The sequence below is a fragment of the Polypterus senegalus genome, chromosome 9 (genome assembly GCF_016835505.1).
Source record: "Polypterus senegalus isolate Bchr_013 chromosome 9, ASM1683550v1, whole genome shotgun sequence".
In the NCBI taxonomy this organism is placed as follows: Eukaryota; Metazoa; Chordata; class Cladistia; order Polypteriformes; family Polypteridae; genus Polypterus; species Polypterus senegalus.
The window spans coordinates 136333971-136348035 of record NC_053162.1 but is presented as its reverse complement, the minus strand read 5'-3'; the positions used below and the strand labels follow the sequence as shown (position 1 = coordinate 136348035).

The 14065-nt window shown below is 37.8% G+C and overlaps 1 protein-coding gene across 1 annotated transcript in view; it reads right to left on the bottom strand.

The window, feature by feature from the left end:
* Nucleotides 1-14065, bottom strand: part of LOC120535840 (serine/threonine-protein kinase SIK2-like) — an 88698-nt gene that overhangs the window by 18850 nt on the left and 55783 nt on the right. Inside the window, exon 5 of the mRNA XM_039763951.1 lies at nucleotides 7727-7851. Within this exon, the coding sequence (XP_039619885.1) occupies nucleotides 7727-7851 (125 nt within the window). The remainder of the gene's footprint in view (nucleotides 1-7726; nucleotides 7852-14065) is intronic.

Sequence of the window (14065 nt, the reverse complement as noted above, 5' to 3'; positions counted from 1 at the left end):
AATCTATGAACTCTTACAGTTTTTAATCTTTCGCTTGGATCAAAAGGCAGCACTGTGGGGGCTCAAATGTGAGACCAATTTAAATTAAAGCCACATGGCACACAGGCATCAAGCCAAAGAATACAACAGCTGGCCTCACAGGTCAGTCTCAGCCGCTTTTGAAGCATCGTTGGGGTTGATAAAACAGTGACGTGTGCACGCTCATCAACGGCACTGGCCGGCACAGCTCTCCAGATGTAGCTGGTCTGTGTGTTACACTGTGCCATATCTAACATAGGCAGACAGGAGTCTGTGACCACCACTGGACTCAATTTATGTCTTTACTAATTGACAAAAAGACCTAAAAAACCCATAGCAATATTTCATTTTAGACTACATACATTTTTTTTTGCAATATGTGGCAGATTGTGCAAAAATGAAGCCTGTCTGTCAAAATGTGCAGTCCTATAAATATTGAAGGACAATATTATAATAATATTATTATATAATAATATAATATAATTATATAATATTATAATCAATATATAATATCAAGGACATGCAGATGAGTACTGGTCATATTTATTTCCTGATCATTCTGGACACATTATATTCAATTACTGCAGGCTGGCCAGTTGTGTCCACTGTTCCAACCAATCTACTGGAGCAAAGTCCAAAGACAGTGTTGGGTGATTTACACGATCCCTGACAAATACCCTCTAATAATAAGACAACAGGTCTTAAAGACCTTGACATTTCCTTCAGTCACATCCATCCATCCACTATTCAACCCACTACATCCTAAATACAGGGTCACGGGGGTCTGCTGGAGCCAATATAACAAAGAAAACCAAATGTTAATTTACTCTACTTAACAACAAATGCTGACAGTAAAATCAATATAGCAGAACAGCTATGAGACAGGACAATGCAAAGTAAGAGAAAATGTCACAGCTTAAACAGTTTTGGCTCACAAATGCAACAGAGAAGAGTCATGTCCTCAGAATAATCTGAATGCTGGGACTGGAGGAGCTTCAGGGTTTTATAGAGGAGCGCAGCAAAGATGACTGAGTGCTTGCCAACACAGAGTCTTTGAAACAGATACACAGTGAGGGCAATTTCCTTTCAAGTCCAGCAGATCAGCTTTGATGTTGACAGTTTTGCAGTCATTTAAAAATTACTGGTAGTTACTAAAATGAGTATATTTGATTAATATCCATCCTCCCATGCATCATCAGATCTTGTTTTTTTTTCCCCTCCCCATTACAGGGTGGCGGAGAACTAGGGCTTATCCCAGCATCAAAGCAAGAATTAAGTTTCCTCAACCACTCCTTCACAAAGCATACTCACACCAGGCCAACTTAGTGTTGTCACACAACTGTATAGGAATGTAGAAGGAGACAAAAGGGCCTGCATATAAGAAAAAAGTTCAAACTAAACTCAGAAACCATCTGAGATAGGAACTGAATAAAAATCTTTCTACTAGCAAATGTATTTTTCAAACTAAATTGTTACAGTGGTTTTAATTTATGATAGACCCTTGGCGGACACTTTTTGGAACAAAATGGCTATATAGGTTGGGGTTTGTGACATGGGCCAAGGTGCTCTTGGGAGAATCACTTCACGCTTCAAGTATGTGGATTAGCCCTCTTGATATTTATGGCACCACAGGAGGGGAGAGGTGAGGTGTGGAGGGGTTGGGGGTTTTAGCCAATATAAAAGGAAAGCCTTGTTTTGATTACACATTGCACTCTCCCTGATACATAAACATAAACTTGTGGACAGGCTCCAATCATACTGTGAAAAAGTCAGGCCTCAACTTTACTTTATATTCATTTAAAATCCACAGTTTTATTATTAATTTCTAATACCTGTTTTCCCAAGGTCATTGACACAGAAAAGTTGGTACCTATCCCAGTAAAGCCAAATGTAAGACAAGACATTCTAGGGCATTCTAACACTGGTCAGACAAGGGTGACCAGTCAATTTATTCTTTGGATTGAGGATGAAAGCTAGAGCTCCTGGAAGAAATGGCAAGTGACCACAGAGAGAGCATTCAAAGACCACAATGGAGCCACTCTGGGCATGAACTGAACTGGGATCCAAGAACTATGAGAACTCAATACAACCTCTTGCACTGTCATGCCTCCATTAAATAAAAATCTTTTTACTTTGGTAGGAATACATTTTTATAATGATTTAAGCACATAACACAGTGATGATAATACACTATTAACCCAACACAGTTAAACCCATCTATTATTATGACCTGGTAAGCAAACAGGTAAAAGATTTTAAAGACCAGAAGACTTGCAAACAAAATGATAACCTAAATGCTAATCAAGAGGTTTGAAGCAGAAAGTCAAATAAGAATTAAAGTCCGTTCTGTGAAAGTACAGTTTTACTCATTTATTTGATGTAGATTTTTGTATAAATCAAAAAACTTGGATGCCACAATTTATGCAATGCTGCTGGTTTAAATACAGTATTAGGTTCATATGACATCAGGAATCACATTGAGGTTTCATCTTGAGTCCAGTAACTGCCAACAAGACAGCCACATCTCAAAAAAAAACACACACAAATAATTTATAATATTGTCAGAAATATGGACAGTTTATGACTTCATCTAGTTGCCTATATCTTATTATACTGAAATAACCTGGCAACTCAATATGCAGTTTATATAACAGATGGGTGAGCAGGCAGACAGACAAAGGAAAAGGAAATGAACCCGAAATGTCTGATGGTGTTCAAATGCTTTGTCTTTTGCATGTTGCTTCTTATACCTCATTTTTACTTAGTTGTTTAGTCTTCAACTATGCAATTATTTTCTACCTTTAAATTTCTGCAGTATTAAAATGTTCTGTTTCTTAAAATTTGCAAGCTATTTAATATGGACTGCTAAGGCGCATCTTGAACTCAAAAGATTTTAGAATTCTAGAAAAGTTTAATAAGAGAATTAATAACTCTAGTGAAATATGTGGGTGGGATGTGCAATTTCTGTAATAGCTAAAGGAGGAAGGAAGTATCACATGACTAGTATGCCATTTGACTGAGTTAATCCATGCAGATGACAACACTGGGAAGCATGAAAATGAACAGAAGTAGCCTGGTTGGATGGATCATGCATAAAACTGGACAAAAGATGGAAGCTCGTACATGCCAACACCACAATGGGAAGAGTTCAAGCAGGTCACCAGTCCAACTGTGTTAGAACTTGTGGAGACTGGAGTTAATGCTGATGAACAGATTGTGGTCCACTTTTTGCTACCATTTGTTGAATTTCCAAAAGCAAGTCAGACTTTTCAGTTTTCACATACATTTTGGATGCTCTTTTGTCCCAAATCTGAACCAATGAAAAAAAAGGTTGCCATTGAAGGAGTTAGGAGTTATACTCATTATGGGTTTACCATCATTTGCTTGGAATTATTGGGTCCCTTGGATCTTCCAAATTGTTGACATGTACTTAAAATATCAAGCTATGCTTGTACCAAAGCAGACCTCATACATACCACAAAGATTAAATAAAAAAAAAACACTGTCCAAAATAAGCTTTCTTACAGCTCAAATCCACAAATTCTGAAAAGATTACATACAAACAAGCTTTAATATAGGTAGCATCATTCTATACTGTAAAGCACAATATTCCAAAGCACTTTACTAAACTAGGCTGTACATTTACAAACACAGGCTTAAGAGACATAATCAGAAATGCAGCACGTCAAAGGTAGGGGACAGCACAAGGATAAAAATGACAAACTGGTGCGGTTCTTTATTCTACTTTATTACATCTTCTCTACCTATTTTTTTCTAAGATTAAATAATTTGCCATTAATAAGAAAAAAAAATCATAAAAAAGCAGTGGCAAGAATGAGCAATAATACTCGACTCACCCCACCAGCTCAAAATTTTCCTGTAAAAGAATTATTGATGCTTACTGGCGAGAGATGCCTGTCAGACGCATTTAGCCCAAAAGCAGATAGAATTGAAAAAGGGAGTAATTATGAAATAACATTAGTAACATGACATGGAAAAGCTTACAAGACACCTTAAACAGACTTGCATATGTGGATACCACTAGATTAAAGGTTGAAGATAACAATCACGAAAAGTTTATAAAGAGGTTAAGAAGAAAGTACAAAGGATATTGGGACCCTGTTTGCTTTAAGGACTGATCAGAAGTTAGAGAAAAGTAAGAAGGAGCAATAGAAAACCTCAGTAACTGAACGTTTCGAATTCAGAGTATTCATAAATGTCAAAATTGTTTTAAACCTCGACAAGCTCATGGGTGAAAAGAGACTTCTATACCCAACTTAATGAATCTTGCCTTTTTTTTATAGCTCAAAGGCTTAGTGCACTCCTTTGCTCTGCTCCCCCCCCAATATATCTCAATGAAGAAGAAAGACTCCCAAAGGTGGCCATTTGTATCCCTTGTACCCATGATACAGAAAACAATTGGTCCACCTGCTTGTTGAGGAGAGATATTTCAGCCCACGCAAGAATCATTGAAATCTATTCACTTGCCTTATTATTTCTGTAAATTGCATATAATTGCTCTGTGGCAGGTGGGTGCAAAACGGAGGTGCCATAGGCAGCTGTTCTGCAATTTAGCAATGGGCAGTATATTTGATCTGGACAAAATAATGATTGCTTTCACAACAGCATAACACCAGGATACATATTCTCACAGCTGGCAAAATAACAAAACTATACCCTACGGTATACATGAAAGCAAAAAATATGCAATGAAGAATATTTGTAGAATTTCAGTAGCATATCATGACACTTTCTAATATGTTATGCAACCTTACTTAGCAAAATGTTTTGTCAAGAGCAACTAAAGAAAAATCAAAATAATATAAGCAGCACTTAAAGCACTGTGGAAGTGACTAGGAAAGAACTATATGGAAATGCGAGTACTGGGAGCTTGTCTTGACAGCAAGGTAGAAAATCATGGTTGGGAGACCACTCACACATACTCACTCACATCTAGCCAGTTTACAGGCCAGTTAGACTAACATGCAACAGTTCACCTAACTTTTAAGCCTACTTTATTCCAGTTCAGGGGGTTGTAGGGAAACAGCTTACACCTGCAATATCGAATGCAAGGCATTAAAATCACCCAGTAATGGATAAGCAAGTCTTTGGCAGGACCTGATATTATCAAATGTCACAAAAATATTTTAAAGTATAAAGAAAACAAAGTCAGCACAGCTTTAGTACATGACTCAGTGGTTATAAGCAGACAGCCTGACTGAGACCACACTGGAGGAATTATATTTCTTGGTTTCACATCGAACAAGCAGGAATTTAGAAAATGAGTCTACTGATAAGACAGGTCTGTACTACACTCTTTGACATGCTGATTAATGGTGATCAAGATACAAGAGGATTATGGATGGGAAAGAATGAAATATTTAAGTTATTATTAATAAAAAGCAGTAAAAGTGTCTGACCCGTGAGATGGTTTAAAATAAACACCCTTTCCAATGACAATGGAAGTTAGACAACAGTAAATGGCTAATTGTTGTGAGACCTGTGCAATTTAATTATTTCCACAAAATTGATCACCTTTCACTTTAAATATATATATATTATATATATATATATGTATGTGTGTGTGTGTGTGTGTATATATATATATATATATATATATATATATATATATATATATATATATATATATATATATATATATATATATATATATATACTTAAACAGCAGCAACAAAGCAAAATGGTAAAGGCCAGTCCAGAAATGTGTTCAGGGGTGGGCACATTCAGTGCTGGAGGGCCGCAGTGGCTGCAGGTTTTTGTTCCAACCCAACTGTTAAATAAGAAGCACTTACTACTCAAGTAACACTTCTGCTTCACTTTAGTTGTCTCGCTCATTAAGATTGTGAACCCTTATTGCTTATTTAAATCTTAAACAGCTGTATTCTTGGTTTTAAATTGCTCCTTATTAGCAATAAGAAACCAGCCATTCTCCATTTAGCTTGTTTCCATTTACACCTGTGTGTATTTATCATCCACTATTGTGTTTAATTAAATACTTGGAAAGAAAGTGAAGAGAAAAAAGTGAAGCACTAAGAATAACTCATCTGTTTTGGACTTCAAATCATTTGGAGAAAGGAAAAAAAATCTAGGATATGAGAATGACCTGACATGGCATAGTTAAAGCACTAGCAAGCCATGAAATTAAATAATTGACAAGGATTGGTTTTTAATTAAGCAACTAGGTTGGAACAAAAACCTCCAACCACTGCGGCCCTCCAGGGCTGACTTTGCCCACCTGTGTCTTAGATATTTAGAGGTTTGTTGAGACCTTTACAAAGGTCTGTACATTCCTACTGACATTAACATGAGGTTGGGACAGGCCATTGTCAATTTTAGGCTTGCAATTTGTGTACAATCAGTTTTGGGAAAAACTGGGTTTGATGCTCCAAAAGATATTAATGTATGTTAAAAATGGCATAAAAACGAGGCATCCGGATTTTACTCTTTTCTTTTTGTAGTTATTTTAAAGACTCTGCTTAAATTCCATTTCATACCATGTACTTGGGCCTAACAAGGATACAAATCTACCCATTAACTCTGGTAAATAACAGGACTTGTTTCTTAAATGAATAGTACACCCAAAAAATCTTTCTTCTGTTACTTGTCTCATATGGTTGATAGTAATGGCAGAGAAAATTGTTTAATGTCATGTTTTTATGAAGAACAGAGATAAGCAGTTCCTGATACAATGAACTTCAACAGGAATCAAAGTTGAACAAGCAGCAAACAATATGAACATGTACATGAAAACAATCTAAATTTACTTGTGTCATATAATCCATGTGTCAGATGTCCAGTTGCATGCTCACAACGAACCAGACAAATATATTCTTGCCAAAATACACCATTGAATGAGAGGGAAGCAAGTTCTCAATTCAAAATGTTCTTCTCATCTGTGCATGCCTCCGTCTCACATGATGGCTGTGTGCACCCTTAGTAAATCACTGAATAATGACCCCAGAGTAAAGCTGCTGTGTCTGGATATTAATAGGAGCCACCAAAGGTGGTCTTGACATCGAGTGAATAATCCAAATACACCCTTTCCAGTGGGGACCCAAAGGTAGAGTTACAACACCCTCTAGTGATTTTAACTCTCATGTGCTCTGAATGTATCATTCAAAAGGATAAAAAAATCTATGCATAGAGAAAACAAAGTATGGGCTGCCTGTTCAGCCTAAGTTATCACTTTCATTGTCAGGGTAAGAGGCAACAAGAAACTTATCTGCATAGATTAAATTTGATTAGATAAACCTTACTAATCCTATGTGAAAATAATGTATATGTTCTTTTAATAGATTAGATAATGCTTAAAAAAAACAACAAGTAGTAAGACTGAGCAGAGCTATATAAATAAAACCTTCTACATACTATAGGTGGATACTGAAAAATCAGTTTTGGGGCTTTGGGAAGCGTACAACCAGTTACAACAACACATAAAAGGCCAGTACAATCTTAAAACACAACATTTTATTACATTTATTCTGATACAGGGCCCTTCTTAGAAGGTAGGTCAAATGCATGGATATCATAATAACAACAAGAGGAGACAAGCACACAATTTCAGCTGTGAGAAAAGCACAGCAAGATTAAAGAGTATGAAACCATAAATTAAGCAAACACAAAATATGTCAAGTTTACTAGTTACCAATCCACTAACATCAATCCATTTGGTAAAAAGGGCCCTTACCCAAATATCAAGCTGTGGACCTTCATACTTCTGCCCTTCGAACACCTCTGGTGCTGCATAAGGTGGACTCCCACACCACGTGGCCAGGGGCTCCCCAGCTTGGAAGAAATTGCCAAAACCAAAGTCTGGGAAAGACAATAAATAAATAAACAAATAAATAAATAAATATATAACTAAATACTGACTTTATTTATGACTTTGTCAAAGTTGTTCCAGTGATTCCCAGTACCACACACAAGAATTTATTAATCTTGGGAAATCAAATGCTCTCAAACTTAGAGGATGTTACGTTAAGATTAAAAAGGGACTTTTGTGCTACAGTACATTCAAGGACAGACACACCATTGTTCATATTGATGCGCTATGATGAGATTATAAGAAATATTTTTTTCTGAAAAGAACAATCACAACATTAATCTTGTCAAACAAAAAGATAACTATACCAGCTGTGCCATTTGGGTTATTACTTTCTTTTTAGTCACAAAAGAAACAAAAACAAGAATGCCAGTGTGATGTAATGCCCTTGGTGTCATGCATATCTCTTCAGCAGAAGGGGGCAGCAAGAACTTTCTTTAATGGCAATAAATGAGTCACCTGTCTACTCTAAAGGGCTTTCACAAAAGCAGCATTAAAAGGTAACAAACTCTGGTGCTTGACTTCCCTTGACCTCTGATTCAGCTCTGGATATATGTTGCTGATCTGATAGGAAAGAGAACTTTCAAGAGGAATATAAGCTAATTATGAAAAGGATGTTTGGAATATACAATTATTGCATTGCCTTAACAAGACAGCTTTGTGAGACCTTATTAATGATTCGCATTTGAATGCAAGTTGTGGGTCTTTAGGACCAGAAATATTATTGACGTAACCATTTAATGCAGTAAAAGGCAATTAACCAACACGCATCACACGTCTGCATGAGGCAAATTTTAAGGATGCAGCCAAGCAAGAGACAAACCGGATTGGTCCCTTGGCTTAAATCAGACAGGCAATATTTTGCATTGTGTTTGGGACAGGGCACCAGCTCAGAGAGCTGGAAGAAGCACACAGCATTTGAAAGAAGCACACCATTGCCCATGGGTAGGTCTGATTGTTTTCTTGTTGCAGAGTTTCTTAAGGTTTCGTTTAGTTGGGCAACCATTCAGTACCAATTAAAGAAACCTATCAAGATATCTTTTGTGTGATGTCAATACGCATGTCTCTTAAGGATACACCTCGTTTGATTTTACATTTCCAACAAACTAACATCAGTGAAGAATACAATACAAGAATAGAGGTGTCCTCTGGGATTTCTGCCAAAACATCAAAATAGTGCATAATTTCTAAAATATACGATACATGGAAACTCTTCACTAGTTCAAATTTGGGAAACATGGATTCACTTACCACTGATTGAAAGAGACGCAATGAATATACTTCTACTACTTTTTTTCTGCTTTGGTTAACTGTAACTTTGAATGGGCATACATCGAAGTGGGCCATGTAATGGAATAGCATCCCTTCCAGGACCTTAAACTTGATGAGGTTATTTTCAGAAAATGGATGGATGGAAGCTTTTTCTCCCACTTTCTGAAACACACATATACCCTCTCAAAAATGCCCCCATACACATAATATTTTAATCAGTGTTCTTTATCTTGGAAAACAAAAGTAGCATTTGGAACATTTTCTACAAAGTACTTTAGGTTCTGAATATGCTGATAATGTGGAGAAGGATTTTCAGACACTGAGAAGAGCAGAAGCAGAGGCCACTTGAAACCAAACTCACATCCTTTATTCAAGGAATTTGTTGATAAAACAGATTAACATACAGACACAAAACTAAACACCTGACATGTTAAACTGAGAAGTGCAGCTAGTTTCTAGTATTAGTACATTGGATTGTATGTTTACTCAGCCATCAGAGTATCTCCCTATACCCTTGGCCCTGTGTGACAACTTTCCAGGACCTAGGCCCTCTCCATCCATTCAACAGCCCCACCTTGACTTGCTCACTAATTGATGCTATTCAATACCTTCACAAAAAATCCACACTTGGAAGACAACTACCCAAACTCCATTCCTCCTTCTTGCCCTCAGACAAACTTGAGCACAGCTGCTGCTCATTAGTCTTATCTCCCCATGCAGGCTCTTAATGAAGCATTTAACAGAACAAACCAATTAATTAAACAAAAGAACAATCTATCCCAGCAATTTAATTATCACCCTCATGCCACACGGTCAGCATGCAAAGACTTCTAAGCGAATAGGGCGGTGCTGCTTTTTTAGAGACTGGAACCTTGCTGACGAGCTGTAGAAAACAAAACAGACAAAATGTACTGCTTTTCCTTTATTCTGTTTTTGGTTTTGCAGCTGCAGACATCCGAGTTTTCCTGCAAAATGAGTGTAAGATCCATCATGAAAAGTACATCAACAATGTCTAAACTTTGCATTGATGGGCCTGTTTAAGGAAAAAAAAAAAAAGTCTGTTGCCCTATAACCTCATGGTACCTCAGACTGTGCTAATAAAACTGGCAGCTGTGACTTTGTAACGTGGCACGTTCTCGCGTCATCATAATTCTCTGTGTGTGCGTCAGCATGTAATCCACTACTTGTGTACACACATCTGACTTCAAAATTGACAAAGCACCCTCCACCTAGACCTGGAGAGTTTTAAAACCTCTCTTTAATAATGTATGACTGTTGGCTGATTTTAGTATACTGTACTGCTGTGGTCCAACATTACTTGGAAGCCATGCTCTAATGGACAGATCTGCTGATATCTTTCTTTTCTTATCTCTTCTACAATGTTTTGTGACATGGTACACCTCTTCTATTCCTAACCCTTGGCTTTAAACATGGACAGTTTGTGCTTTGCCATGCCTCCCAAATACTACTCTTGTGGTCATCAGCTGGAAGGTTTGGGTCAGAAATGTTTAGTAGAATTTCAACCAGCCTTACTGCTCTGTCACTGAATCCCTCAAGCCCATCATGTTCTTGTGTACCATTCTGTAGGTTTACAAGTGTTTCTTCTTCATGTAACGAAATTTTCACTATCCTTAAACACAGTTTTCAAAAGCTAGACTGATCTTGCTTTGGACTCAAAACTGCTGTGTGAAGACATAACAGAACTGTGTGCATGTGCCAGACTGCAGTCTTGAAATTGGTCAAGTCAACAAGGGCTAAAAGGTAAACTTTCCTAAGGAGTCATTTCTGCTGCTGTTCTTTCTTCTGCAAAAGTATGCCATGTTGAAGAAAGATGCTTCATGCAAGGATTTCTTGTATAGCAGAACAAGCCTCGGATGAGTCAATTGTGTCAGCCAAGGAGATGATCATGTGTCAGAATGCATTCTTTGCTAGACTTTTCCACATTGGCTCCTCCTTTAAGACATGCGGCAAGCATGTGGTGCCAGTCAGCAGATGAGAGTTGAGGTAAACAGAAGCTTTGCTTACTTTAGTGCAGAAAGGAAATCATTCTTAGAGAAGCTGAACATTTTATTTTGCAGTTTCTCACTCCATAAACCCATGACTTGAGATACATGATACCTGGTATCTTGCTAGCACCTCATATCCCATTACGCTGAGGGAAACTGATGGGGCTTACTGTCTAGTCTATAGGTATGCTTGCACTAGCACTACAACTTAGTTTTTACTTTATATTTCTACCTTCTGGCAAATATGCCTGATAGGGGATTTGAGTTATTACTACATCTTGCAAAAACAGGTTAACTTTCCTTATTGAATGGTAAGAAGATGTGTGCTGTTTGTTAGAAGAAATTCAACCCACTATTATGGAATAATGTTTTTTTTTCACTTTACTTCTCTCTGCATCCAACTGCCCTTGTTAAGGTCACAGTGCTAACATTCTGAGCTGGACATGCCAGTCCACCCTATTCTTAGCTAATCTGAATGTAATTATGGGAAATTAGAATATAAACAGAATAATACAAATGTATTCTGGATATAATCTGGTTCTTCTGTATTGGCCTTGACTAGCTGACTGCTCACTAAATCTCAAAACCTCTTAGGCTGCTCTCTATTTGGTGTAAGAACTATTGTACCTCTGAAAATATACTATATTGACAAGCTCTACATACACTTAATTAAAAAAAAGCTTTTTTTAACCAAATACTTGTCGATTTGTGTCAGCACAGTTTGATAGCTCTTCATCCTATGTGCCATGACAAGCTGTTATGTAATTCAATTGAAATCAAGTCACGTGGTACACTGTAGACAAGCATTTCTGAAAGGCAGTTTTGTGTGTCACAATGTCTCCTCTGCGCAAACTGCTGATTTTCTCATCTGCAACTCACATAGGAAAGGGAGTTGACTCCACAGTAGGTTTATTCTGCTTTAACACAAGTTTAGTTCTTGGGTTGGAAAATTGCATGTTTAAAGTTACAATGGAGTTCTAGTATAAAAGGGCTAACATCTCAACTAACAAATGCAAGGCATATGTTAAACTGCATGCATAAATGCATATTGGAAAAGCCCATCATCCTCTTAAAATTGGCTTAAAGTCAGAGAAGGGGTGGCCCTGAAGCACAGTTACTAGTTTGTTAATTAGGAGCTATTGTTTCATGAGTCGGATCAGGCGAGCAGAAGCATCAGTGGCATCTGGGTGACGCCTAATCATTTAAGGCTCTTTTGAAGTCAGCTTGTCTGCAGCTGACAGGTGCCAGCTCAGAGGTGAGAACAGAGGCCACATGTCAATATGTGTTTGACAGATTAGCAGTTTCACGTCTCCGCTGTACCAAGCACCTTAATTTGCTCTTTACGTGCAACCAAAATGAGTTTACAGATTTTTTTCTTTTTTTTTTTTTACTGGTCACATTCAACAGGCTTACTTAGTTCATATAATTTAACCTTCTCAAACACCCGGTTTCAACTTCAGAAATGGGTGGTCCTTTGGTCCCATGAAAGCAGGCAGATTTATAGATACTGTACTGAACAGAAAAAAATGCACTTTGATTAGCCTGTATTCCCCTTCCGAAGACCACACATGGATTTGTGGTCACTGATTTTATACAGCACTGGGAGGGACCAACAAGTGTCCCTGCCTGGATAGATCTTGCTCCCTTACCTGGCCAGGGGGTCATGGGAAATATTACATTGCTGTGCCAGGATATGGACGCAGGAAGATGCTACAGCAGCAGCTGCACTAGGGATGGTATCACAGCAACCTCAGAAGGACACGCTGATTGGGCTTATGTACCAGGAATGCTGGGACAGTAGGTGACTTCCTGCTACGTGCAGAACATTCCCACATGCACTGAGTAGTAGCATCTCATCTGGAGATCCACAGTATGCACACCCTCAGGGCAGCATGGGAGATATGGCCTGTTCTGCCAGGGCCACCAGAGGAAGCCCTTGAAAACTAACCGCACAAGGACAACTGGGGCCATAAAAGACCTGGAAGTGCTCCCCGGGGGTAACAGATTTAAGGACGAGAAATACTCCTGGGTCTGGAGTTAACAACAGCAAGCCCACCACTCCACGTGAGAGTGAGACTTGGAGTGGAAGAGAAACCAAAAGAAAGAGCTCAGAACAGTTCAGCTCATAAGATACTGTTAAAATTAAAAATCCTCTAACTTAACTTTAACTATTTTGGTGCAACTGTGTTTTTGGGTGCTGATAAGTCCCCTAGTGGCCAAAAGCACATTTCATTATGTTGTAACAATGCACTTTTTTATTTTAGAAATAGATTTCTGCATATCACATCAGCAGTAGGATTATATTTTGCAGCGTGGGGTATGGCTGCACAAGACGCATCCACGGGCCATGGATCCGAGTATAATCCCAAGTCCAAAAGCAACATGCCTGGTACTCTAGAATCCTTTCATATCTTACATCAGTTGGGGACATTTAATTGCATGTAAATGTGCTTTTGCAGTCTATCCAGGATTGTTTCCTGCCCAGGACCAATTGCTGCCAGGATTCCCTTCAACTCACTATAACGGAGAAGGCAAAAATGGGTGCATTGTTTATAATAATAATAATAAAAAAGGAGGACCACACAGTGAGAACAAAGCAAACATTACACTGTAGATTAATTGTAAGAATACTGTTTGCCGCATTGAAACACAGTGTGTGTATTAGAATCAATAGAATACAAACTACAAGAAATGCACAAGCATTTCGAACTGGCAAAGTTGTAGTAGTGGGTAGCGGTAGTAAGTACTGTTGTAATGGGCAGGATTTCCTTCCCATCTTTTTCCAAATGAAGAAATCATTTTGGTGTTGTTCCTTTTATGAGGCATGAAAAAAAATAAGTATAAATTTCCAACTTGCTTCTTATGTTTTTTTTTTATATAAACATGACACGTTACTAGTCATGCTTACATGTTAAAATCATTAATG